Source organism: Schistocerca cancellata, chromosome 7, assembly GCF_023864275.1.
Source record: "Schistocerca cancellata isolate TAMUIC-IGC-003103 chromosome 7, iqSchCanc2.1, whole genome shotgun sequence".
In the NCBI taxonomy this organism is placed as follows: Eukaryota; Metazoa; Arthropoda; class Insecta; order Orthoptera; family Acrididae; genus Schistocerca; species Schistocerca cancellata.
In genome coordinates this window covers 301,123,434-301,150,352 of record NC_064632.1, presented here as the reverse complement: position 1 = coordinate 301,150,352, position 26,919 = coordinate 301,123,434, and the positions used below count along the sequence as shown (strand labels likewise).

The 26,919-nt window shown below is 43.2% G+C and overlaps 1 protein-coding gene across 1 annotated transcript in view; it reads left to right on the top strand.

The window, feature by feature from the left end:
* LOC126092631 (GTP-binding protein Rit2) overlaps window positions 1–26,919 on the top strand; it is a 121,662-nt gene that overhangs the window by 8,857 nt on the left and 85,886 nt on the right. Inside the window, exon 2 of the mRNA XM_049908353.1 lies at window positions 20,617–20,865. Within this exon, the coding sequence (XP_049764310.1) occupies window positions 20,617–20,865 (249 nt within the window). The remainder of the gene's footprint in view (window positions 1–20,616; window positions 20,866–26,919) is intronic.

Below are 26,919 nucleotides of genomic sequence, written 5' to 3'. Positions count from 1 at the left end.
ATGCACGGAAAACTTGTCGATTTTCTCGAGAATTTTTTAGAATTCTAGCGAAAAGCTTTTGGAGACAGATATTTGAGTTCTGAACTTCACGTATCATAAAAATAAAAAACTGCAAAAATCCGATTCCGAGTCGTCTCCTTGTCAACTAAAGTAAACGTAATCTAAAACGATAAGTCACAAAAATAACACATTCTGATACCTTCCTCCCATGATCACTTACAAATGCTTTGATCAACGCGTCTGCTCACGTATATAGTTCAAGCAGGAGTGCTTCGGAGACATCCCTGCTACCGAAAAGACGCCTCTGCTCTTAGGAGTTGGGGGCGAGAGCCGTTGAGCTTGAAGTGACCATCCAAAATCTCTCGTTATCGTTATAACTTTTTCATTCTTGTCAGAGCCTGTCTCTGTCGTGTCTTCCTCCACACCAACGACTGGTTCATCTTTTCAAAAAGCGGAAGGGGGAGATTGGTTGGGTTAGAAATGTGCAACGACTCTCTCGCTGCAGAATCCACTTTTTCGTCCTTCTCATTATCAGTTCCCTTTTCTGTCATGCCTAAGATGACATTGACTAGTAAACGATTCCTCTGTTGAAAAAAATTTTTGGGGAGAAGGGTTCGTTGTGTTTGAAACTCCCAACCAACTTTCTCGCCCCGTGCATATCATGGTCCATTCCCTTTTCTGTCTCCACCCTACTTTAATTTTCAAAAAGATAGGCCTACTACTCAGGACCCTGATTTCTCCCAACAGATTCGTAATGTACTGCAAGCGAGTGAACACTGTGGATAATGAAACCATTGACCGGCGTGTTTGAGCTGTTGTACAGTCTGTTGCTGCGGCAAGCGGGACAGCAGTCTCCTGCACATCAGTATGTGTCACTGATTCTCAGAGATTCAGATGTTCAGAATAAGTGAATATGTGATAAACAGTGACGTAGTGTTAGAAAGCACTGTTTGCTTATCGTATAGAGGCATGAGAAAGGGGAATCAACAAAAAATGACAAAATGGATCAAAAAATCAGCTGTACTGCAAAAACAGCAACATAAACATCAGTATGCGGTAACTAAGAAAATAACGAACCCACTGACGATGGTGAGACTTCGCCGAAATATATTTGCGTGTTCCACAAGAATTTGTGTTGCTAAAGCCAAACCCACAATTATGCACGTAGCAGTACGACCGCTTCCTCTACCGGCGATGGTTTCAAACTTTGATTCTCTCCTTTATATAGACAAGGACGTCAATTTTCACGGAGTATTGACACTCCTTTGAGAGCTCTTGTCTTCTTATTTATCGATAGCTAATGTGATAGCTTTATGTGATAGCTGTCTTTTTTTTCTTTTATTGTATTTCTCAGCCTTGCGGTAACACAAACGTACTGGTGTGCAAAACGAAAGTAAATTTTGCATGATGTAACACTCCCAAGTAACACACTTGGCTAAACAAAAAGAGAACTGCTACAGTATATTACAGAAGGTAACTCAAACAAATACGCAATGAGACCAACATAAATGGAACTTTTATTCGAAGACTGTAATTACACAGTATGTGGTGGTTCTTTGAACACTACGAAAGGCGAGATATGGTTCTTATGCTCTGCATTGAGATTCCATGATGGTCACGTGAATGTAAGGAGTTCTTATTGTGTGACGTTCCATTACTCAAGCAGTGCGGCTGAAAACTGCTGGATAGCCGTTGGTGCACGTGGACGGGCTGCAGTACGTTTCCTCAGTGCATCCCACACATGCTCGATGGAACTTAAGTCAGGTAAAAAGACCAGGCCAGTCTCTCGTTTCAAGAGCTCCTACACCTGCTCGTTTCGATAATGTCGCGTATTGTCATCCATAAAACTGAAGTCAGGGACGAGTGCACCCCTGAAAAGATGTACGTGGGGAATGAGTACATTATCACAATATTATTGACCAGTGAGTGTATCGTGTTCGAAGAAATGGCGGCCAGTACGCCCGTGCGACACTGAATCTTCCCACACCATAATACCTGGACCACCTAAATAACTACGTTCGACAACGTTCCTGGATTCATTACTTGTTCCCATCACTCGCCGTATAAGGGTACATTCAACATTGTCGAACATGATCGTTTTGGCGGTCCGGGTGTTACTGCATGGGTAGGCGTAATGTTACATGGGCGTACTGACCTCCAGGTCTCTCAAAACGGGACACTCACCTGCCAACGTGTGTCTTTCCAGTGGTGCTGACTTCACTTTTATGGATGCTAACGCGAGACCGCATCGAGCAGAGCAGGTGGAGGACCTGTCGGAGAGAGAGGATATTTGACGAAAAGACTGGCCTCCTCTTCCCCTCGACTTAATTCCCATCGAACAGGTGTGAGATTCGTTGGGGAGACGTATTTCTGCACGTCCTCATGCACCAACCGCGCTGGTGGAGCAGTGGAACGCCCCACCACAACAACTGCTACCCACCTCCGCTGCAGAGCACGGACTGCCGCCAGTGCTGGCCGCACACCCTATTGAGAACCGTGTCCCGCCTTTTGTACTGTCCGTGGGACAACCGTGAATCGCGCTGGCTTCAGTGTAGTCATTGCGTTTGAATAAAAATATCGTTTCTATTCGTCTCATTGCGTATTTTATTCGGGTACCTACCATAATGTATTGCAGCATTTCTTCGCATACATTATCTAAGTTTCATCGTGCTGTGCTAGGCCCTTTCTGGCAGTCACATCATGCGAAAGTTAGTTTCGTCCGTAAGGTTTGAACACCATTGTAATATAATGACCGGTGTCGACTTATTCGTAATTTATCATCGTATTATTTGGGTGTTTTACATAGTAACTCGCCACCTCAACAAGCGAGGAGAGTTGTTGACAATACGAGCATTGACCAGAGCTGAGAGGTACAGTAAACAAAATTCCGTTACGCTGTGGTTTCCTTAGGCAGTATGCGTAATCTATTTTATTTCTGTTCGTTTCATTCCAAATTTGCAGTAAATCTCCTGTAGGATGTGTGTCGTAATGCGCGTGAAAGGTTATTGCCCCAATCGTGCCACGATAATACGTTACTCAACACCTTAAAAGAGTTTGGAGCTGGCATCAAATCAGTAGCAATCGTAAAAGATACACTAATAAATATAAAATGGAAAATTAAGTTTTTAGGCGAAACCTCCAAGGCTTTTTGGATCAAAACTGGTGTAAGACAAGGACATGGATTGTCGTCACTGCTGTTTAGCTATATACTAGTAAAAGTAATCAGGAAGCAGAAGAAAAGAACAGAAGAAGATGGAATTTAAAAAATGGTAATTGTTTGGTTTCTGCAGACGATCTTACCATCTTAGCTGAACCTATAGAATATGCAACAGTGTAGATAAATCTCCAACAAGAGACAGCTATGTATACCTTTTGAATGAAACAGACCACATGACAGGAGGCACTGAAGGAGGCATGCGAAGGAGGCACCGAAATACATGGAAACTGATTATAAAGAAGGCTAAAAATTTAAATGTCTAGAATAAATACTACAACCAGTTGATTTGGACAAAGAAACTAACTTAGCATGAGCGAGGAAAATGGAAGTAGCTTTTCTATTAACGAAAGTCGTGTATAACGAAAAATATTTACCCATAAATGCAAAACTCCAGCACTACAACACTGTAAATAGACCACAACGTCTTCATGCTACATAGTGCCTTTCATTAAATATAGCCAAACAATTAGGAGAAATAGAAAAGAAGGAAATGAAAATAATCAGGAAAGTCTTCCAACCAAAATATGACAATGGGAAATGGAAATTAAGACGTTTGTGAAAGAACAGAACGAACATTGGGCACAATGAGTAAGAAATGAGCTTTATTGTACGGACACCTAAAATGACCAGCTGAAAAAAGAAAAACAAAAAGAATTATCAACTTTGACAGAAACCCAAATACATGAACGACGAGGATCAAAGGAGTTAAAGCAGGCCATGGGAAAATGGGAACAACTAAGAAAGAAATAGAAGAAACAGAAAAGTACATAGCAGAAGTAAAAAATTTGAAGGGCTTCCACAAGAACACAAAGAAAAATACAGGCGCAATATGGACAGAAGTAGGAATAGACCAACCAAGGGAAAGATTAAAAAAACTACTGCAAAAAAAGAAATGAAAAATGGAAGAAGACGTGAATTATTTCAAGTGGTCGTCAGTAGGCCAAACCAATAAAGAAATATGGATTAAGCAATAAAAAAAGATGGATAAGAAAATTGTGAATTTTCACATCATGCTGATACCTCGGGATTTCGGGGTTACAACAGAGTTCGCTGTTCTAGATTTCAAAGACACGGACAGCTTATGTGAGGAGGGTTGGGGGACCGCTCCCAAAGTAAACACAGCGAGTTGGCCGCTGTATAGAGGCGAGTCGCAAGCGCTTGTTGGTGGCCGGCGTCGCTGGCCGTGCACTGCAGATACGTGTAGCCGCGAAATAGAACACAAACAGCGGAACCTGCGGGCCTAAATGTTTCTGCGACCCGCTTCTCGCAACGAGGCTAAACGAGTCCCGGTCGGACGCGGGGGTGACACCTTACTTTAGAGAACAAAGCTGTTCCCCGGGCTATTTTCGTCGGATGGAAAACAAACTAAGCCACAAGTGCACCTCGTCGTTTGTGCACTTCGCAGAAAGGTTTGGACAGGCGGCAAACACAATAGCTTGGCGCTCGGTCTCGCCAGTGCACACGTGTCCCGCGCTTTTACGTCACAACATTGAAACTGGCTGTCAAGTTATCGCGTTGTATGGAGTTGGTACACAGTATCTGAAACTGAGATTCCTACCCATTGGGGGGGGGGGGGAGGCTAGTTATGTCAGTGGTGGTCACTATTTTACTGTGGTATCAAAACATACTAGTAAGAAGGAAGGGAGATTAGGGTGTAACGTCCTGTCGCCAGCGAAGTCATTAGAGACGGAGAAAAAGTTCGAACTGGCTTACTTACCGTTACGAGCCCGGAGACTAACAAGGAAAAAGACTTCGGCCGCCGTGCAGTTTTATTATGTTTCATACACTGGAGAAGACGCTACGTTTAAGTGTAAAGACTGTCAGGACGTGCATATGTGCTCTCTCGTGACCTGGCAAGTCTGTCTACCGCAATGTCAAGTGAAATATGTGTTCAGTTACTTACGTAAAGTGCCGACTAGCTTTAGTGTATAAGGGGCGATCAAAAAGTTTCCGTTTGAGGGCGTTGCTACAGCGTATATGCAAAGTCTCGCATCCGGGTATATGAGCACCGACATGTAGGAAAAGCATTATTGTGGCATTCGTCTCTTTCCGAAGTACTTACGATATATACGGAAACGTGAACTATGGTGACGTTATTACCAAATCCGTCCAAACAGGACCAACACGCTTTTGTTCTTCCATCGGAGAATGAAGAATGTATGTGGGGCAGCATGTTTGTCGAGAACTGCTGTTGTAGAAAACTGTGGCAAGTACTGCTCCTGTGTAAAGGACGTCCCCATAATTGCATATGTCGTAAAGCAGAAGTGACGCCAACGTAAAGGGGAAGACACTCGAGCCTACGCCCTGTAGTCCTGATCTCTCCCCATGCGATCTTCACGCCTTCGTCCCCTTAAAAACAAAGTCTTGAAGGCCGACAATTCCTGTCGCGCGAGAATGTGGAGCAGGCATTTACGGACGTGGTGTTTTACTAAACGGGTGCGTCGGTGGCAAGATTGCCTCAGTGCTTACGGAGATTTTGCCTGATTAGCATACCGATTTCGGACTATATGGACTTCCACCGGAGATTTTTGATCTTTCCTTGTAGAATGTGTTGAGTGTTTAGGCGAATGTTTAAATTGCTAGTGTGCATGAACCAAGTAGCTGTTTTATTGGTAGTAATTTCCGGTTATCGGTTTCGGCTGTACCATCTTCAGGCCAGAAAGTGATTTGCTGGCAGGGCATGTATCAAAGTAGTGGCGCCCTGTACTGGGCACCAGTACACGAAACGATTTTCAGTTCTTCGGTTCGTACAGCTGGTAGCCCTATACGTATTTCAGAGCAGATCCGTCATATTCACGATCCAGCCTTTCCGTCAGTGCTTTACACATCATGATAATAAACAGGAAACATTCTCCTTGCGTTCTGCAAAATATTTTGCCAGGCATCACGAAAGACATCCGTATGTAATCGGTCATAGCCTGGCAAAAAGGCCTTATCTGTTGACGAATATATTCAGAAATAACATGATCTTTAATATAAGAGAATCAGCAGCGCTATTAAACATTTACATTATCCGAAAATCTTAACTCTTCCTCCAAGATGAATTTCCCCAACGCTGGTTCATCTTCAGCGAAAATCGACACGTAATATATGAAGGAAACTGACTGGTACTAGCTGGGGATTTAATGCCAATACCTTAAGGACTAAAGCACAGGCCAGCCGGAGTGACCGAGCGGTTCTAGGCGCTTCAGTCTGGAACCACGCGATCACTACGGTCGCAGGTTCGAATCCTGCCTCGGGCATGGATGTGTGTGATGTCCTTAGGTTAGTAGTCCTTAGGTTTAAGTAGTTCTAAGTTCTAAGGGACTGGTGACCTCCGCTGTTAAGTCTAATAGTGCTCAGAGCCATTTGAACTAAAGCACAGGCACTACTGTAACGTGCTGTTTGGAGTAGAAGTAGTCATGTCAATTAAATGGGTATCTATCTAAATGAAGCGATGAGAGTCATGACACGAACTCTTAAATCCACACCAACACCATGGCTGTCAGTACTCGCTAATACTGCCTCTCCAGATCTCCTACAACAACAAGTACTAACACATGGCTGGATGAAACGCAAAGATCCAGAGACATACCAATTCATGAAACATTCAACAACTTACCACGCACTCGGCCAAAATATAGAGAACGAATCTGGGTAACAATGGCGAACTCGACCCCAGAAAGCTGTAATCTAAGAGATGAACGTCCGCAGCTCGTGGTCGTGCGGTAGCGTTCTCGCTTCCCACGCCCGGGTTCCCGGGTTCGATTGCCGGCGGGGTCAGGGATTTTCTCTGCCTCGTGATGACTGGGTGTTTTGTGCTGTCCTTAGGTTAGTTAGGTTTAAGTAGTTCTAAGTTCTAGGGGACTGATGACCATAGATGTTAAGCCCCATAGTGCTGAGAGCCATTTGAACCATTTTTTTTCTAAGAGATGAACGGAGAAATCAGAGGACGTCCTTCCATAGTCGAAAGAAATTAGGTAAAATGTATCCGACCATTCAACCACCGATGCTGACCAACCAACAAAAATATGGAACTCACTCAACCGCATCAGGACTGGTCACTTTGCGACGAAAGCAACGAAACACACGTAGGTAGTCGTCGATAATGACATGTGCGACTGCGAACGAACACTACAGCACGTTTTGCTCGATTGTGGAAAAAGAAAATTCTTTCGAACTTGGAAAGACTTCGTCGAGCAACACCTGCGGTTAACTGAGTGTATTCTTTGGATATCCATCTTAGATAGAAAATGGATTTCTCAACTTATTTTAGCTGCTGCTGGTTCTCCAGCTTTCATTATTACCGAGACGTAGATATTCATAGATGTGTCTGCTTGTTATGATTCATATCATCTTATCTTACTTCATATCAACTTAATTGTGTGTACTTGCAAAATATAATTCTGTAAGCTACATGCTAAATAAATAAAGAAGTACACACATAATGTCGCAACATATTGATGCACTAAAGTTTCAGTAACATGGGCTCATTACATTGGAGCGATTTTATATATTTAGCATCGAAGTTCTCGTGTCTTTCCATTTATGTACCATTTTATCCTCTTCCAAGTGCAAGTAACTGACGAAGCCATGATGAAAAGCCTCAATCAAATCTGTGAGCTCTGAGGACGGAACTTTCGCTCTTAAATTCATGTAGGTTCAAACAAAAACCTAAACAGAGAAAGCTGATGGACTTCTACAACCAAAATATAACACATGGCTTGCTTTTTTGTAAGAGAAAAATATTAGCCCGTAAAGTGTCTACCTGAAATACAGCGGTGATGAATGCTACTGAAAGCTGCGGCACAGCCCCGTCCCCACTTCAGAGATGTAATTTGGCGCGAGATTTAGAGCGTCGTAATTCCTGGGAAGCGGCAGAGGTGGCGCTGAGCCCGCGGCGTGGTCGCGGTTTCGCTTCCCAGTAGCGGCGGGCGCGATGCCAGCGCCCCACGTGGCCGCGTGGCGAAGCGCCAGCGCGTCTGAGTCACCCTTCCCAAAGCGCACGCCACACGTGAGCCAGCACGTGCGCGCCTAGCGCCGCCTCACAGCTGATATCTCTGTCACCGCCCGAGTTTCTCCGGCCGGTGACGTCATTTCATAACGAGACTGAGGACTCCCGCCAGATCAAAAGAACCATTGATTTCATTATGTAATCCGCGACGATGGTGGCTGGCCACCGTAGATGTGGACTGAAAAACAATACAGTCTAATTTAAATTATACCCCTTACAGAGTTACATAATATTTCGGCAGGAGCACATGGAGGCGCGGGGAAGTTGCCACGTGGCATATGGAACACACGCGTAATCATACACTTTATTTAACTCGCTCAAACTCACAAGCTATTCAGTGTGCAAAGAAGAAACAGGCATCAAAGTGTTCTGGAAGAGCTGTACTATGTCTTATTTTAGTTTTATGTACGACGATAAATTTTTAAGACAACATACGGAATGTTTACAAAAATGAATTTACTGACGGCGTCACCGAATTTTTGACGTGCGAGAATCTTTTTTTATTGAGCTTATTGTTGCTATTGTAGTCTTCAGTCTGAAAACTGGTTTTATGCAGCTTTCCATGCTACTATATCCTAAACGAGCCCGTTTTTCTCTGCACACTTACTGGAACCACCATCCATTTCAACCTTCCTTCTGCATTCATTCCTCATTCCACCTCTAACATTTTTACCCTTCACACTTCCTTCCATTATCAAACTGACAGACCCTTGATGCTTCGAAATGTGTCCTTTCAACCGATCCCTTCTTTAAATCAAATGTGCCACAGATTTCATTTTTCCCCTGTTCGACTCAGTGCTCCTTATTTGTTATTTGGTCTACCTATGTAATCTTCAGCATTGCTCTATAGTATTATATTTCAAACTTTTTATTCTGTTCTTGTGTAAATTGCCTATCGGTCATGTTTCACTTCCATACAAGGCTATACAGATGACAAATACCTTCAGAAAAGACTTCGTAATATTTAAATTTATATTACATGTTAACAAACTCGCCTTTCTGATATATGCTTTTCTTGCGGTTGCTTGTTCGCATTTATATCTTCCTAACTTCGGCCATCGTCAGTTATTTTCCTGCCTAAATAGAACGACTCATATACTACTTTTACTGTCTCAGTTCATCTAATTCCCTGTCCATTACCTGGTTCACTTTTTTTACATTATATCACTTTGTCTTACTGTTATTGATGTTCATATTAAACCGTCTCTTAAAGACACAATCCATTTCATTCAATTTTTGAACACATTACATACTAAGATGCAAGAACACATCGTCTTTTCATCTTTTCCACGTCAGAATCCCTAACACGAATTGATCTGAGTTCAATGTGACGCATAATGTTCAGATCGCTAACGCGTCAAAATCAAAGCAGTCACCTGGATGGTTTCATTAGGAGAAACAAGTCGATAAGTTTATAATTATCCTGTAATTACATCTTCTCGTCAAACTTTGCACTTGCTACTAACACAACAAAAATATTATGCCTTCAATTTGAACGCATACCAATTATACTGAATTGCAGTGGCATTAATGAGGTGACAGCCTAATTGGTATGTCAATTTCGACATTGCGGTGCTGAAGACAATCAGTCATCTTCTCCTTTCGCTTTAGCGTGGTAGGAATTGGTTGGGGTTGTTATGAAGAACAATTGTTGACAATATAAGAACGTGCCGACAATTAATTTTCTTGACTGAGCTCGTACGGCAATCCTGTGGGCCCAGAGAGCGACGTCGAAATTCCCCACTGAATAACATTTGGCGAATTTGCTGCTGACATTGTTCAGTATCACGCAACACTTAACCAAGGATCGTAGCAACTTACAAGATATTAACTCCGCGAAATGGATGAAACAAACACAAACAAAATGTCAGCGCCCAGCGAACGATTACATAGGGCAGAAAATTGCGTGAAGAATAGTGAAAGTAACACGTAAAAAATCCAAAATTTTTGTGCTATACGGATCCCTATAATGACTTTAAGCCGGTCAAAAATCTGTTCCTTATTTTAATTAGGAGCGGAGTTACTAATGTTATTGAAACAGATGATATTTTGCCATCCGGAAAACAGTTCCAAACTATCACGCCGTAATTCTAAAACAATTGAACACACTTTAAAACTTAGTTTTAATTACCGAAATACCACGCTCGGCAACTGTTTTTCCGAAATTTCATATGTCACTACATTTGTTGTGTATATCCTTCGGAAATATTTTTTTGCAATTTTGTCAGTATTTAACTCGAACTTTTAGTTTCACCAGATATATTGTAGTTCTGACAGAGATGGTGAAGAGCGTAGGTCAGTTGAAATGAATGGATAGTGTATTCGAAAGAGGTTATAGTACGCATATCAGCAAAAGTCAAGCAGGAATAATGAATGTAGTCGGACTAAATCGGGCGTCTGCATTTTATATCCTGTGCACCTTGGCTGTCCATCCGTTCTTTCGCTGCCGAAGTAGCAATGGAAAAACTGTTTTCTGCCCTTATTGGCAGTCCGCTACGTGTTGTTCGAACCTTAGCGTAGGACCAAATGTGACATTGTTATAGCGCCACATGACAAACTTCCAAATAAAGGGTAGTTTTAGTGAGTTATTAGCCACTTCCCTGCACCTTATTTTTCTACGAAACCGTTTTAAAATCGTATATTACTGTTACTTTGCTATAGTACTAATCTCAAATGCATTTTGTATGGGACATCTTTCACATATGAAGTAATTTCTTTACAATGTCGCATTTTGGAGCTAACACCGCTTCCTTTACCGGTATACCTGCACGCATATGCTATATGTTCAGAAGTATCCGGACACCTGTTAGTGGACATTAATAGGCTGTGTGTCCACTCTTCGCCTTTATGTCGGCTTGAACTCTGCCTGGGACAATTTCAATGAGACATCTGAATGTTTGTGGAGAAATAGCTCCTCAAGAGCCGAAACAAGAGACAACTGTGATGCTGGACGCTGGTATCTAGAGGAAAGTCGACGTCCCAACTCATCCCAAGGGTATTCCGCATTTGGCGTTCTCTTAAACGCAATAAGGAGGCGACACCCTGAACACGAAAAACATCCCCATATTGTAAGCCACCTCCTGCATACAACACTGTATTATCTACACTTGATGACATGTAACGTTCTGAAGGTATTCGCCAAACCCAAACCCTTTCACCGTATTGCCACAGGATAGAGTGTGACTGATCACTCCAAATCCGTCGTTTCCAGTCACCACTGTCGCTCTTTTCACCATCTCAAGCATCGCTCTCCACCGCTAAGGAACTAAGCGATCATTATATTCCATTCTTTTTAACTCACCACAAGCAGTCATCGTGCTAGCTAGACCGACGGCTTTGTAGTTCGCGAGTGACTCCTTGCGCCGCGATATTCGACGGCGTCTGTCCGTCAGTAGGCCTACGTGGCGTTTGACTGTTGTCGTTCCTTCGCGTTTCGATTTCGCAGTCAGATCACCAACAGTCGACTTGTTCAGCTTTAGGAGGGTTTAATTGTCCCTGATGGATATGTTAATCAGGTGGTACCCAATGACCAGTCAGGTTCAATGCGACTCAGCACTCCTGACCGACCCACTCTGCTGTTACTGCTTTGGTATTGACAACACAGTACACTCCACCTCCTTTTATATTGGCGGGTACGCCGCCTGTGACATCTATTAGTCAGGAGCGCATTATGTAATTGTGTCTATATAATTTTGGTGGATAGGGTATGCACAGTGCCCTTGTCAAGGTCGCAGAGACAAGACTTAACTCTCTTGTCTGTGTCGAGTAACGTGAGTCATTGGATAGTGTTCTTTCCTAACACGACGCTTATATGTGGAATCACATGCATCTACACTAGCACGCAGGTATTCTCAGTACGATAGCGTCACCAAAGTGATTAGAGCTACAATCCGGACATTTTACTCTGTAATAAGCCGGTGAGGCCAATGCTCCCCACGTTTTCGGGAGCACTACGGTTCAAATTCCCCTGCGGCCAACCAAATTTAATTTTCCGCGTCATCTGACAATGGAATGTTTGATTGTCTGCCCACTGCATTTTACGTTTTTATCAGCCAGCGAAACACTTTAAATAACGATCGGTAACAGCGCTATCTTTGGAAATATAACATTTTTACGTGATTTCTCTGATAATCGTATAGTGCTATTGGTAGTAGTTTTCTGATTTCTGTTTGTTTCACGTATTTTCAGTTGTCATCTTCTTGAACATAATGGTTCCCATACTTTAGCTGACGCAAAGAGCTGTTGACGCTTTTAATTACTGTAATGTTTTTTTCGAAACTGCAATGTTGAAGACTGCATTAGTTAATACAAGAAGTCACTGCACCCGGTAGTCCCAAACATTATCGTCCTTTCACAACATTGACAAGCTGATTTCTACTTCAGACTTAGATATTTTGCAAATGATATTTCACTTCTCATAGCAATCAGTTTGCCATTGAGACTTCTGCTGCATAACGGGGATCATTCGAAAATACCGGGTGTTCGGAAATTCCTGTCACAAACTTATAGTACTTGTAGAGGGGAGTGAGTGCATGAGATTTTGAATAGGAAAATGGTCCAAATGGCTCTGAGCACTATGGGACTTAACATCTGAGGTCGTCAGTCCCCTAGACTTAGAACTACTTAAACCTAACTAACCTAAGGACAGCACACACATCCATGCCCGAGGCAGAATTCTAACCTGGGACCCTAGCGGTCGCGCGTTTCCAGACTGACGTGCCTAGAACCGCTTCTCCACAGCGGCCGGATTTTTGAATAGGAACCCATGTCCGGAAACGTAGGCTTGAGGAACCGAATAAGGTGTGATGCAGAACAATTATTACGTAACAATACGAAAGGAAATATAAGGAAACATCCGTTTATCATTGAAGCACATTTTTTCGAATTATCCAGAAACAAAACACAAACGAGCGTACTTTAAGTATAGTATTAATGCAAACAAATGTGCTTAAGCGGTAAATTGATGTTTCGTTACGTTGCCTTTCGAACTGTTACTTAATAACTGTACTGCGTCACATCTAACTCAATTCCTGAAGCAGAAGTGGAAGAGTTAACGATCTGAACTGAAACCGTCGTAAAACGGAAACGGTAGTTCCCGGACATGTGTTCCTATTCAAAACATTATGTACTCACTCCTCTCTACAAGTCCTAGAAGTTTGTAATGGAAATATCCCAGCACCCTTTATGTAGACAATGTTCTATATACGTTATTTACTGGGGGACTAATAGGGTTAGATATTTCGTAACGCTCAACGCTAAGTCACAGATGCGATCAGTGAGTCATTTGACGACTCCAACGCCGCCGTTTGCTTCCTTTTCATTCAATTACCTCTCCCACGCGTGTATTTTCTTACAGTACTAATGACGTCAGCAGCTAGGTGGTTTGCAGCGACGCGTCATCGCAGTGTTAAATCTCGCTACGCCGCGGCACGGAAACAAATTAGCGGTGATTCAGTGCCAAAACTTGCAACGAAACACAGGGCAGGCTATTCACAAATGGGGCTCCCCACTTGGCACGCTGTCAATGTGTCATTCCGATCGCCGATAAAACTATTCCGAGAGCGCGCGGGGATATAAAAAAATCCGTTCTCCCTGATTCCTGTTTCGACAGATGTCGTTTCGAAAAAGCTGCAGAATGAAGCTGTGAGTCTCGCAAGGCGACTCTGTTTTAGAAACTGCCGTCTCTATTCATAGACTCTCCCTGGCGCAACAACCTCCGTTCGCCATCAAAATAGCGTGCAGACTTTCCTCTTGCAGTGGATATTGGCTGTTATTAGTTGGCGGAAAACTGTGTGTCACTGTTCACACAATAGGGATCATTCTGTACCATCTTCGTCGCTAATTTGTAATAGGTCATGTTCCTACAGCTGTCTCCAAGTAAACCCTTACACCCAAATTTACACTACAGCTACATGAACAGAATTTACGTAATGTGCTCACTTAAAACAAGCATTTAAAATTTGACAAGCGGACGGAATAAGATGATGTGTATAACTGACATAGAAGGCTTAGTTTGGCTGGATCAGCAACGGTATATTGAATTACGAAATGAAAGTTAGCGAGGTATTCCAGCTATTTTTCCATCAGCGATCTTCGAATAGCGAACACGTATTTTATTTCGGTTGTTAATCAGCTTTATTTTATGCTCCTCCCAACTGAACACTGTATCAAGTTTCAATGCCAACAGTTTAACTCTGTCAGTTGTTTTATACTGCGTGCTCTCACATTTTATTTTTCAAAGTTTCGCAACAGCAGTGAACAGGACGGAAAACATGGACGTCTACAGAAATTTATCCAGTGGGAGGGAGAGGGGAGGAGGGCGAGGAGGCTAGAATCTGAAACTGCAGAACAAACGTAAGTTATACAGTAACCACTGAAGCCACAGTATTGTCTCACGCCGTTCACCCTCAGCCACGAAATACTAAAACTAGCTAAACGAGAGAGATTAGCGGAATCACGGCAAATCTCTTCGAAAAGCGCGAGGAAATTCTATAGCAAGTAAAAACTGTCTGCTCCAAATTCCAGGAAGAAAGGGGGGGGGGGGGGAGCACAATTGCCCCATCCCCTCTCTTACGATTGAAACGATTATACTTGCTGTATACTGCAAACATTTGTAACGTCTGCAATGAAATAAAACTAACGCTCACCACCCAGTGTAGCTGTTGAAATATCAGATTTATGAAAGAAAAATAAAGTCCCTTAAACGGAAGCTTACGGGAGTTCCCACTCTGATGAAGACTAATAGCATAGCACAGGACTCTTTCCCAATGATATCCTCTGTATCCTGTTAGTTATGAGTTAAACAGTTCTACAAATTTTCTGTGACACCCCAATATTCTGATTTACTTGAAAAGGATATTGTCATTTACAGTCAAATGGCTTCCACAGTCACATGCGGTGGCGCAACAGGATCATCGCCGCTGAGCCTGTTTATTTGTTTATGGAGATTAACACGACTTTGCAGTGAAATGAAAGGAACAAATTTTATCATCTATTTTTCTGATGATACAGTTCAAAGCGCGGAGCAGCACGTAGTTCAAGTCGCATTATTTCCAACTGTGTCGTGATTCGGTACTTATTGTTACATTGCCGATCACAGCAAAGCCGTAACAAGCAAAACAACAAACTCAAAATACGATTTCGCTGCGTTGTCTCACTAGTCATAACGAGACTCACTCCACCCAATAGTTAAAAACAAAAGACAAGCTTCTCCCTACCAGGAATAGGAACGTACTGTGGGACTGTTGTTCACCTCAGTGCAGTCTGAATCATCTGTGACTTCCGTTTATACACCGCCACCCACTTAAGATTTTAAAGGCTAACGATCTATCGTCTTTTCTCCTTCCTCTCCCTGCCTCTTGGCTGCAGCTCTTCCCTTTTTTTTTCTCTCCCCCTTTAAATTCACCCGTCACAAAACTGCCCTCATGTGACAGGTGCCTGGACACGCACTGCGGCTGCCACTGTTCACATGTATTACGCTGAGGTGACAAAAGCCGTGGGATACCTCCTGACTTCGTGTCAGACGTCCATTTGGCCGGTGTAGTACAGTAACTCGACGTCTGTAGCCGTCCATAATTGCGAAACTGTTGCCGGTGCAGGATTTTGTGCACGAACTGAACTCTCGATTATGCCCCATAAAATGTTCGATGGGATTCATTTCTGGCGATCTTGGTGGCCAAATCATTTGCTCGAATTGTTCAGAATGTTCTTCAAACCAATAGCGAAGAGTTTTGGCCCAGTGACATGGCGCATTGTCATCCATAAAAATTCTATCGTTGTTTGGGAACAAGAAGTCCACATGGTCACCAAGTAGCCTAACGTAACCATTTCCTGTCAATGATCGGTTCAGTTGGAACACAGGACCCAGTCCACTCCAAGTTGGAACTACCTCCAGCTTGCACGATGCTTTGTTGACAACTTGGGTCCATAGCTTTGTGAGCTCTGCACCACACTCGAACCGTACAGTCAACAATTCCAACTGAAATCGGAACTCATCTCACCAGGCCATGATTTTCCAATCGTCTGGGTCGAACCGATATTGTCACGAGCTCAGGAAAGACGCTGCCGGCGACGTAGCTGTGTGAGCAAATTAAGGCCAAATTTCGCCGCACTGTACTAATGGACACATTGATTTCTGCGAATTTTTCAAGCAGTGTTGCTTGTCTGTCAGCACTGACAACTCTGAGCAAACGCCACTGCTCTGGGTCGTTAAGTGAAGGCCGTCGGCCACTGCGTTGCCCGTGCTGAGTGGCAGTGCCTGAAATTTGGTATTCTCGGCACACTCTTGACACTGTGGGTTGCGAAATATTGAATTCCCTGTTAGTTTCCGAAGTAGAAAGTCCCATGCGTTTAGTTCCAATTACCATTCCGCGTCCCCGTCGTGCGACCATAATCACGTTGGAAACCATTTCACAATAATCACCAGAATGCAAATAACAACTCCGTCAATGCACTGCTCTTTTATGTCTTGTGTACGCGATACTACCGTCATCTGTATACGTGCATCTCGCTATCCCATGATTTTTGTCAACAAGTGCATAAAGGAATGAGATTACGTAATATGAGCGAGAGTAACAAGAAAGTAATATCTAACGCGATGCTATATGCAGTTTCACTCATAAGCACGTCTAGGTTTCCAGAAAATGTTTGTATGAAAATCACAAGACATACGGGAAGATGTATATCGATGAATAGAGTACCCCTATAAGTTTTAATTCGTAATACCCCCCCTCCCCAGGGGTGTCAGAACATGTAGCCAAATCGTCAGCTGCTTGTTGTCGCATAGGATTAGTTCGCATCTGCAGACAGGCAACACAATCAAAAGATTTCCAAAGCGGGCAGTTCGAGTTGGCATTTCAGTGACTGCACGCACACATTGACATTTGCCGCATCGAAAACGATGCTCATAATGAGCACCTGAAATGTGAGTTCAAAACTTGGGTAGATGCTCTATCCACTGATGTATTTTCTGCATGTCTTGCAGTTTATAACCAATTATCTTCTCAAATCCTGGAGGTACTTATGGATAACTACAGTTGAACGCCGTCATATGTATCTCCTATGAGAAATGAATAGAAGGCAGCATGATGTAAGATTATACTGGATACACTCTATGTTCCTTAGATCCATAGTAAGGAGTCCCTCAATAATAATATATTCTAAGAAAAAAAGGATGTTAATTACCTACCACAGATCTTAAGTGAATTGGAATAAATCAAAAACTCCGAAACTTAAATTAATTTAAAAGGTAATAAAAAACTTGTGACGAAACATGCAAATACATTTTGAAGCGCCAAAGCAACTGGTATAGGCACGCATCTTTAAATCCAGAGGTATGTAAACAGGCAGAATACGGCGCTGCGGTCGGCAAAACCTATGTAAGACAACAAATGTCTGGCGCAGTTGTTAGATGCTACAATGACAGGTTATCAAGATTTAAGTGAGTTTGAACTTGGTGTTATAATCAGAGTGCGAGAGATGGGACACAGCCGCATCTCCTAGGTGGCGATGAAGTGGGGATTTCCCCGTACGACCATTTCACGAGTGTACCGAGATGAACATCAACAAAAGCAAAACGGAGATAATTGAATGTAGCCAAATTAAATCAGGTGATGCTGAGGGAATTAGATTAGGAAATTAAACACTTAAAGAAGTAGATGAGATCTGCTATTTGGGGAGCAAAATAACAGATGATGGTTGAAGTAGGGAGGATATAAAATGTAGACTGGCAATGGCAACATAAGCGTGTTTGAAAAAGAGAAATTTAACAATTCATAGATTTAAGTGTCAGGAAGTCTTTTCTCAAAGTATTTGTATAGAGTGTATCCATGTATAGATGTGGAACGTGGAAGACAAAAAGTTTAGACAAGAACAGAATAGAAGCTTTCGAAATGTGGTGCTACATAAGAATGTTGAAGATTACGTGGGCAGATCACGTAACTACTGAGGAGTTACTGAATAGAATTGGGGAGAAGAGGAATTTGAGGCACAATTTGTCTAGATGAAGGGATCGGTTGGTAGGACGTGTTCTGAGGCATCAAGGGATCACCAATTTAGTACTCGGGGGGCAGCCTGGAGGATAAAAATCGTAGAGGGAGACAAAGAGATGAATACACTAAGCAGATTCAGAAGAATGTAGGGTGTAGTTGTTACTTGGAAATGAAGAAGCTTGCACAGCATAGAGTAGCATGCAGAGATGCAACAAACTAGTCTCTGGACTGAAGACGACGACGACGACGACGACGACGACGACGACAACAACAACAACAACCGTGAATATCAGGAATCCGGTAAAACATCAAATCTCTGACATCGCTGCGGCCGGAAAAAGATCCTGCAAGGTCGGGGTCAATGACGACTTAAGAGAATCGTTCAACGTGACAGAAGTGCAACTCTTCCGCAAATTCTGCAGTTTTCAATGCTGGGTCATCAACAAGTGCCAGCGTGCGAAGATTCAACGAAACGTCATCGATATGGTCTTTCGGAGCCGAAGGCCCACTCGTGTACCCATGATGATGGCACGGCACAAAGCCTTACGCGTCGCCTGGGCCCGTCAACACCGACGTTGGTCTGCTGATGACTGGATACATGTTGCCTGGTTGGACGAGTCTCGTTTCAAATCGTATCGAGCGGATGGACGTGTACGGGTATGGAGACAACCTCATGAATCCATGGACCCTGCATCTCAGCAGGGAACCGTTCAAGCAGGTGGAGGCTCTGTAACAGTGTGGGGCGTGTGCAGTTGGAGTCGTATGGGACCCCTGAAACGTCTAGACACGACTCTCACAGGTGAGGCGTACGTAAGGATCCTATCTGATCACCTGCATCAATAATTTCAGGTCCGTTGTGCTTTCTGACGGAGTTGAGCAATTCCAGCAGAACAATGCGACATCCCACACATCCAGAACTTATACAGAATAACTCCAGGAACACTCTTCTGAGTTTAAAGACTTCCACTGGCCACGAAACTCCCCAGACATGAACATTATTGAGCATATCTGGGATGCCTTGCAACGTGCAGGTTTCATCGTGTCAGTTCCCTCGAGCGCTACTTCAGACATTGTTGGAGTCCATACCACGTCGTGTCGCGGCACTTCTGCGTGCTCCAGGGGGCCCTACACAATATTAGGCAGGTGTACCAGTTTATTTGACTCTTCAGCGTATAATACACTGATGTACATATGATAATTTTTGGCCATTGTAGACAAGCAACAACGAACAGAAAATCAGTTTGTAATGTTGTCCAATTACTGCTGGACCTTAGCGAAGAGACGTTTCTGAGGCAAAATATCACAGGAAAACAGGAAGAAAATATTATCACATATGTTTATTCAGTTTTTTTGCTCTTATGCTGCTCAATCATTTGATTAATTTTTGTGCTGACACGTATAAAGCTATAATACGTAAGCTTTCACAAAAACTAGTATCAGAAGGAAACTGAGGCAGATACAGAATGTCTGAAGTTATATCTGGATTCACTCACTTCTGCATATCTTTAGTGTAGTAATATCAGTTATGTAGACAACATTGCAAACTGATGTTAATGTAGGATATTGCATAAATTTATTTATTTTAGATGTGATTACAGCTATTGCTGGCGCACAGAAATAAGTCTGTTGTGCGACCCGTCGGTTCCTCGCAAATCATGGGGACACCAACGGACATGTGACGTGATCCTTTTAACCAGCTTGTCAGGTGCATAATACATATCAAACAGCATATGTGTGTGGGTCCATTTTTTGTTTCGGTCGCCAAAAATAAAGTACATGGGATTTTTATAAAAGAGGATTAAGATTTTGTTTTTGTGATTTCAGAGTTAACTTGCCACAGATATAACAAAAAGACTTTGGGTTATTTATACAGGTACGGGGCATTCTTTATTCTCCTTCTTCTTCTTTTTCTTCTGAATTCACGCGAAACACAAACCTTCACGAGCCAACAGTAACTCACTTCACAAGGTCAGCTCTCGCACTGCTAAGACTGATGTGAGCAAGACTTACCGGCCTCCTTCGTATCCTGGCGGTGAATGTCGGAAGTGAGTATCATTTACGGAATTCCTTGTACATATTTCGATTGTTCGACAACAATTACATCCACAAAAAATAAGTAAAAATAAATTAATTGCGGAATACCGAAGTAACCAATACACAACAGTTTCAAGGTATTTTGTAGACAGAGGATCCTATATCACGGAAAGTGGGCCCAATAGGCAAAAATGGATTTAGTTTTGGAATTCAGTAACCACTACTTAGCCAAGGTGACCATTTGTGACAAAAATGCAGTTGAGCAGCGGGGGTTACTTGTGTGACGTCAGACAGATGTGTAACATAGTCAATATTGCGGGCTCAGGCCAGTTGTAGGCAGCCGCAGCAGTGAGTGCAGTTGCGGTGTGTGTGTGTGTGGGCAGGTACGGGTCGCCGCACCACAGCCGGTCGCAGAGCGTGAAGGCGGCGGGCAGCAGCCGGCCCACGTACCTGAGCCTGCCGCAGCAGCGGTCGCGCGTCGCCTCGATGCCCAACACGGGCGTCGAGGAGGAGTACTACCGCCTGCGCCACTTCAGCATCACCGGCAAGGGCGTCGTCAACCGCGGCGACTCGCTCAAGAGCCGCCGCTCGCGCTCCAACAACAGCGTCACCTCCAGCAACTCCAGCCACAGGTCAGCTGCCACAAAAACCGCTTTCCGATTGTCTTCATTCCATCTTCGGATGTACCAGGTGATCGAAAAGTCAGTATAAATTTGAAAACTGAATAAATCACGGAATAATGTAGATAGAGAGGTACAAATTGACACACATGCTCGGAAAGACGTGGGGTTTTATTACAACCAAAAAAATACAAAAGTTCAAAAAATGTCCGACAGATGGCGCTTCATCTGATCAGAATAGCAATAATTAGCATAACAAAGTAAGACAAAGCAAAGATGATGTCCTTTACAGGAAATGCTCAATATGTCCACCATCATTCCTCAAAAATAGCTGTAGTCGAAGAATAATGTCGTGAACAGCACTGTAAAGCATTTCCGGAGTTATGGTGAGGCATTGGCGTCGGATGTTGTCTTTCAGCATCCCTAGAGATGTCGGTCGATCACGATACACTTGCGACTTCAGGTAACCCCGAAGCCAATAATCGCACAGACTGAGGTCTGGGGATCTGGGAGGCCAAGCATGACGAAAGTGGCGGCTGAACACATGACCAAACGACGCGCGCAAGATATCTTTCACGCGTCTGATAATACAGCTTCACTACAAGCGTCTTTTCAGGTAACGTCAACATGCTGCGACTGCTGGCGCATCTGTTTCTCTCATTACAGCTCCTTTTATACACGATTGTCATGTGCAGTCACTGACGTTTTGCTGCCCAGCGCCATCTGTCGGACATTTTGTGAACTTTGATTTTTTTTTTTTTTGTTCTAATTAAACCCCATGTCATTCCAAGCATGTGTGTTAATTTTTACCTCTCTACCTACATTATTCCTTGGTTTATTAAGTTTTCAAATTTATACTGACTTCTTGATCACCCGGTACACGCACCACTGAGTTAGACATTTGCATAGATAACACTACACGATCAGCAAATAAGTATACGGCCGCCAGCTCAGTGGGTAACTGGACAGCAAATGTTAATAGAGAGGCTTTACAGCCCACAAAAGGAGCCTTGTGATAGTGCTTATACTGTCTCCAACTAGATGGGTCAGTAAAGTCCTGACTGAGATCGGGGTACGAGCCCGGAGTCGCGAACTGGAAAATATTTCAGCTACTGAAGAAAAGAAAAACACTCCGAAGCAAGGGTGGAGCTCTGCAATTTTACGAACACTGGGGAAGGCACTACAATTGCGTGGAGGTATTCAGGAGGTGCCTATCGTCTGTCTATTGACATACAGTGTCCAGTTACGTATAGAGAGAACGTCCACAGAATTGTCGTATGAAGTGAGGAGAGACGTCAATTCTGGTATGCATAAAGCTAGAATAACAGGACCGAGCTGACCCTATGTGCTAGGAAGTTTGTTAATTACCATAGTTATAGTCGGTTGTGAGCTCTGCAAGATCCATGAGCTATTTTATATTTACGTGACAAACCCTAATTCTAGGGCTATATTTTATTTTTGACACATGGATCTATGCCGACCATTGTAAAAACGGCCATGGTACAATGCACAGAACGTTCATACAACCAAGTGAAATTGTCAGAAAACTAATGTAAAATTGCTACGTTCTGAAGAAGACAAATTTATAATCGTCGAAACCTAGGTAAAGAATTTCTTTATCCATTGCAACTGGTCGGCTGTTTATAATTTTATTACGTGAAACCGTTGCTGTTGTGCAGCTATGTTTAAAATATTATAGTTGTAATCACAAACTTTTCGTATAAGAGGAGATGTTACACAAAACAGTCTTCTCAAATATCCTGTCAGAATCTTTTTAATATTAAGGACTGCAAATGCTCGAAATCATTATCGTCAGTAAATTTGTATTTTGATTACTAGTTTCAGCTACACATGAGCCATCTTCCGTTCAAAAAAACATTCTTGATTAGTGTAATTATTATAACGGGTCAACAAATGGTTATCGCTCACGAGCAATCAATTACAACGAAGGCCACAAAACTAAGGTATTGTGCTGATAAAACTTAGTGACTGACACAATTTAAACACCTGATGATCTCTGCTATCAGATAATGCAAATACTGATTAAACTGTGTCAGTCGCTTCTAACCGCATAACGCCTTAGTTTTATGGCCTCCCTTCTACTTGATTGGTAATGAATTATGTAAATTTATTTACCCATGCATTCTGTATGGATTTGTCGTTTCACAAAAAAGAGAACAGTGTGTTGAGCTATTAATGCAATGACACTAATCAACAATGTTTTTATGATCTGAAGATCTCTCGTGTAGCTGAAACTAGTAACCAAAATAAAAATGTATACGATCTTGAGTTCAAGAGTCTATCTCAGTGGGTAAACAAAGTACCCTACACCACACACGAAAGAGGATGAATAGTGTATTGTCACAGAGCTCTGAGCTATATTGAAAGTTTCAGGTCTCTAGCTCATCGGAAAATGATAGTGGTAAACAAAGTACCCTCCATGACGCATCAGATCAGAAAACGTTCTATTAAAAACACGTTAAAATAGGAAAAAAGATGGTGGGTTTAATACTTCTGGTGTTTTACAGAGTGTTCCCCCCTTTCGAGTACAATGTACAGAACGTTCATACAACCAAGTGAAATTGTCAGAAAACTACTTCTTTAGAATGATGATCAACTCGCGCGTCACATTGGCTTGAATTCCGGTTATGTCGTCGAAGTGATGACTCTTGCTGTGAATTTCCGCACTTCGTCGTTTTGTGGTAGGTTCATATTGATAACACCGAGAATGATAACCCTTGATGATAGTTTCCAGAAAAGAAGTATCCGCGGATTGCATAGTTTGGATCAAGTTCGGACGTCCACGCGTCGCTGCTTTTTTTCGCAAATCAAAGTGTGTGGGACAAACTTAAGACACACTTGTGCCTTGAATACTTGATTGCTCTAATGCGATTTGTGACACAACAACGTTCACACGCTACGTCCACACTGCGTGCTCAGAACTGAGTAGTCGAATGCCCATATGTTGTTTACAGTTTCTAGTTCAAGCTTATAGCCAGCAATAAAAACAATCTCGGAACATTTTGTCGGACGTTGTACTTACAATGGAAGACTGCACAAGGTAGTCTTAATGCACTGTGTAAAGAATTTCTCTTAATATATCATTTATATTCTTTCCAGGGCGAGTGTCCTTGCATTTTACTTCCTCCCACATTCGCCTCGAATAATGAGCAGGGTAGTAAAATTACAGAAATTCTTCTTTAACGGCGGTGTACAGACACCTCCACATGCGCCGTCCCCCTAATGGTAGAGGACGGGATTGATTAGGGTATTTCCCCCCCCCCCCCCCCCCCACACACACACACTACACAGCATGTTACGTTCCGCGAAACAGGTGAGGGGGAAGACCATGTTGTGGTCGGATGCTGCGGCCGCTGACCCACGGAACGTCAGCAGCGGCTTCGCTCGTGACGTAACGACTGTTGTCACAGGCAGGCGCAGGCGGGCCAGCTATATAACCGCTGGCCGTGACGCAACGGCGACGGTGCATTGTGCAAGCGGCAGCTTTTTCCTGCTCCGTTTGGCACGCGGTGTCTTCCAACAGCTGTGCGTTCGTCCGCTGGGCAACCGCGAATAGCCCTTCCGAGGCGTCTGTTTACACTTCGGGAGCAGCCACCTGCTTCGGCAAGGAAACATGCCTGAAATATGCGCTAACACGCGCCATATTTCACGGGAATGTGCGGCTGCAATAGTGTTACCGTCAACATTGCTGCAATGTAATGTTATAACGAGCAATATTGTTGCATGTAAGAGCAATATTGCTTATGGGCTGGCAATATTACTATATGAAAAAGCAATAGTGCTATGTGGCAAGGCTATATTGCTGTATGATCTGCCGGTATTCCTGTGTTAGCGGGCAGTTTCGCTTAATGTCCTGGCAATATCGCCAATCAATAATGCAGATGCAACAGGCAGTTGCCGGAAGTAGCAGAGGTATGGCCTACGTGTTGACATTGTTGTCCTCAAAGAATGGAGAATATTTCGTATGGCCGGCCACATCTACGCCTGTATTTGCCTTTAAATGCATCAATCTACTCTGTGTTGCTTCCTCTTTTTCAAATGGTTCAAATGGCTCTGAGCACCACATCTGAGGTCATCAGTGCCCTAGATCTTAGAATTACTTAAACCTAACTAGCCTAAGGACATCACACACATCCATGCCCGAGGCAGGATTCGAACCTGCGACCGTATCGGTCGCAGGGTTCCAGACCGAAGCGCCTAGAACGGCTCGGCCACACCGGCCGGCTCTCTTTCTCAAGCCGACAGCGTTGCAGTGGCAAATCACGAAATCTGATCAGTGAAACAATACTCTCTTCCATTCTGAAGACGGCGTGTGTAGACAGAGCCACTCAATCTTTTTGTAATCCACAGGATTGGATAATACGCAAACGAGAGGACCATGAATTTTATTAAAAGCGAAACGTACATGTACGACCAGAGCTGTGGGATCTAGAAAGTCATGTACACTAACGCCGCAAGCTGAAAAAGTACTTTCAGAATCGTTTCTCGTCATTCTACTGAAATCCTGGATAAGGTATGTACCCAGCATCAGCTCACGAGTTACAGTTTCGCAAGCAGTTCTCTGACTTAAAAAAAAATGAACGCATCCATAAACGCCGATTTTTCTTGCTAACTTTTTTTTTCCTTTTGAATGCAAGTTCAGAAGTGTCGCACTCAATTTCTGCAAGCTCGCTTTCGCCCATCTCGCGGCCATACTGAATCCCCTGTAAGCACTTACGTCTCGGAAATGTATTGCCAAAAATACTGACAAGCAGTAGTGGCTGGTAATGTTTCGGAACATGTGGTTGCAATTCATGTTGCCGGACAACATTGCCTGTAATTTCCATGGCCCGTGTAAATGTGTCTTTAAAGAATTGAGACGCCTGCCCATTAACTGCACTAGGTACGTAGTGCTACCCCACTGAGGCCTACGTTGAGTCTGTTGTAGCCTCTCGACAGTGTGAAACCTCCGAGGTATCTCATTATTGAACCCATTGGTAAATACCTAGATCAATAAGTCTGGTCAAACGTCGGACGAAGGGAACGGTATACCACTTCCAACAGGGAGTAAAACAATGCGATGCTCACCACCAACCTCTGAGTAGAATACAGCTTTACCTTTCCAAACCAAGTATTATGGCCTAGTAATCATCGCTTTACGTTCGGTTCGTTGCCGTTACGAAGCGACTCGTTCGCACACAGAAACTTCACATTTTTGTCACAGGGCCAAGCAGAGAGAGGCAACAGATACGGTAAAAATTAAAGGGAGTATAGGTTACGAGAACATGATGACAAGTGATGCCTCCGAATGTTTTGTACAAGCTTTTTAAATAAAACAAACCTTATTAACGTTCTGCATCTATGTTCTTCATATCTTCCTATTTATTTCTCAACATAGTCAACCTGGTAAGAATGTTTTAGTTTGTTGACGGAGTCACAACTTCACCTCTGCTTGCTCCCCTTCATCACAATCAAAGTGGTCCTAGAAGGTGTTCTTTGATTTCTGGAAACAGGAAAAAGTTGGAGGGGGGCAAGTTGGGACTGTATTTAGGATGATCGATGGCAGAGAACTCGAGACATCGGATGGTTGCAGATGTCGCAACACTCGAGTGTGGTGTCGCATTATGCTGAAGGAGAATGTGCTCCATATGCGGACCAACTCTTCAAATCTCGATTTCAACACGCTGTTTCTCATGCACCGACATACTTACATTACACATAGCCATTTTACACGTTAAAATTCGGAGCGCTCTAGCGAAAGACCGCTGCAAATTTGTAGACACTTTGGTTTTACTTAAAAATCTTTAACAATTTCCGCATAAAAAATTCGGAAGCGTTACTTTTCAGCACACCTTCACAGCGATTATTTAATAGAAGTTTTACAGTACTTAACTCGAGTACGAAGACTGCGCCTGTCTATTGGTGACGACTGTAGATGAGTCCTTAGGTACTATCTTGAAGTAAAAACTGACTGACTAACTTACTGAAGCCGTGTGTCTGCGTTTGGCGGATGGATGTCTACTTGGGAACTAGGTGAGTAACATAAGGCGAAGGCTTAACATTCAT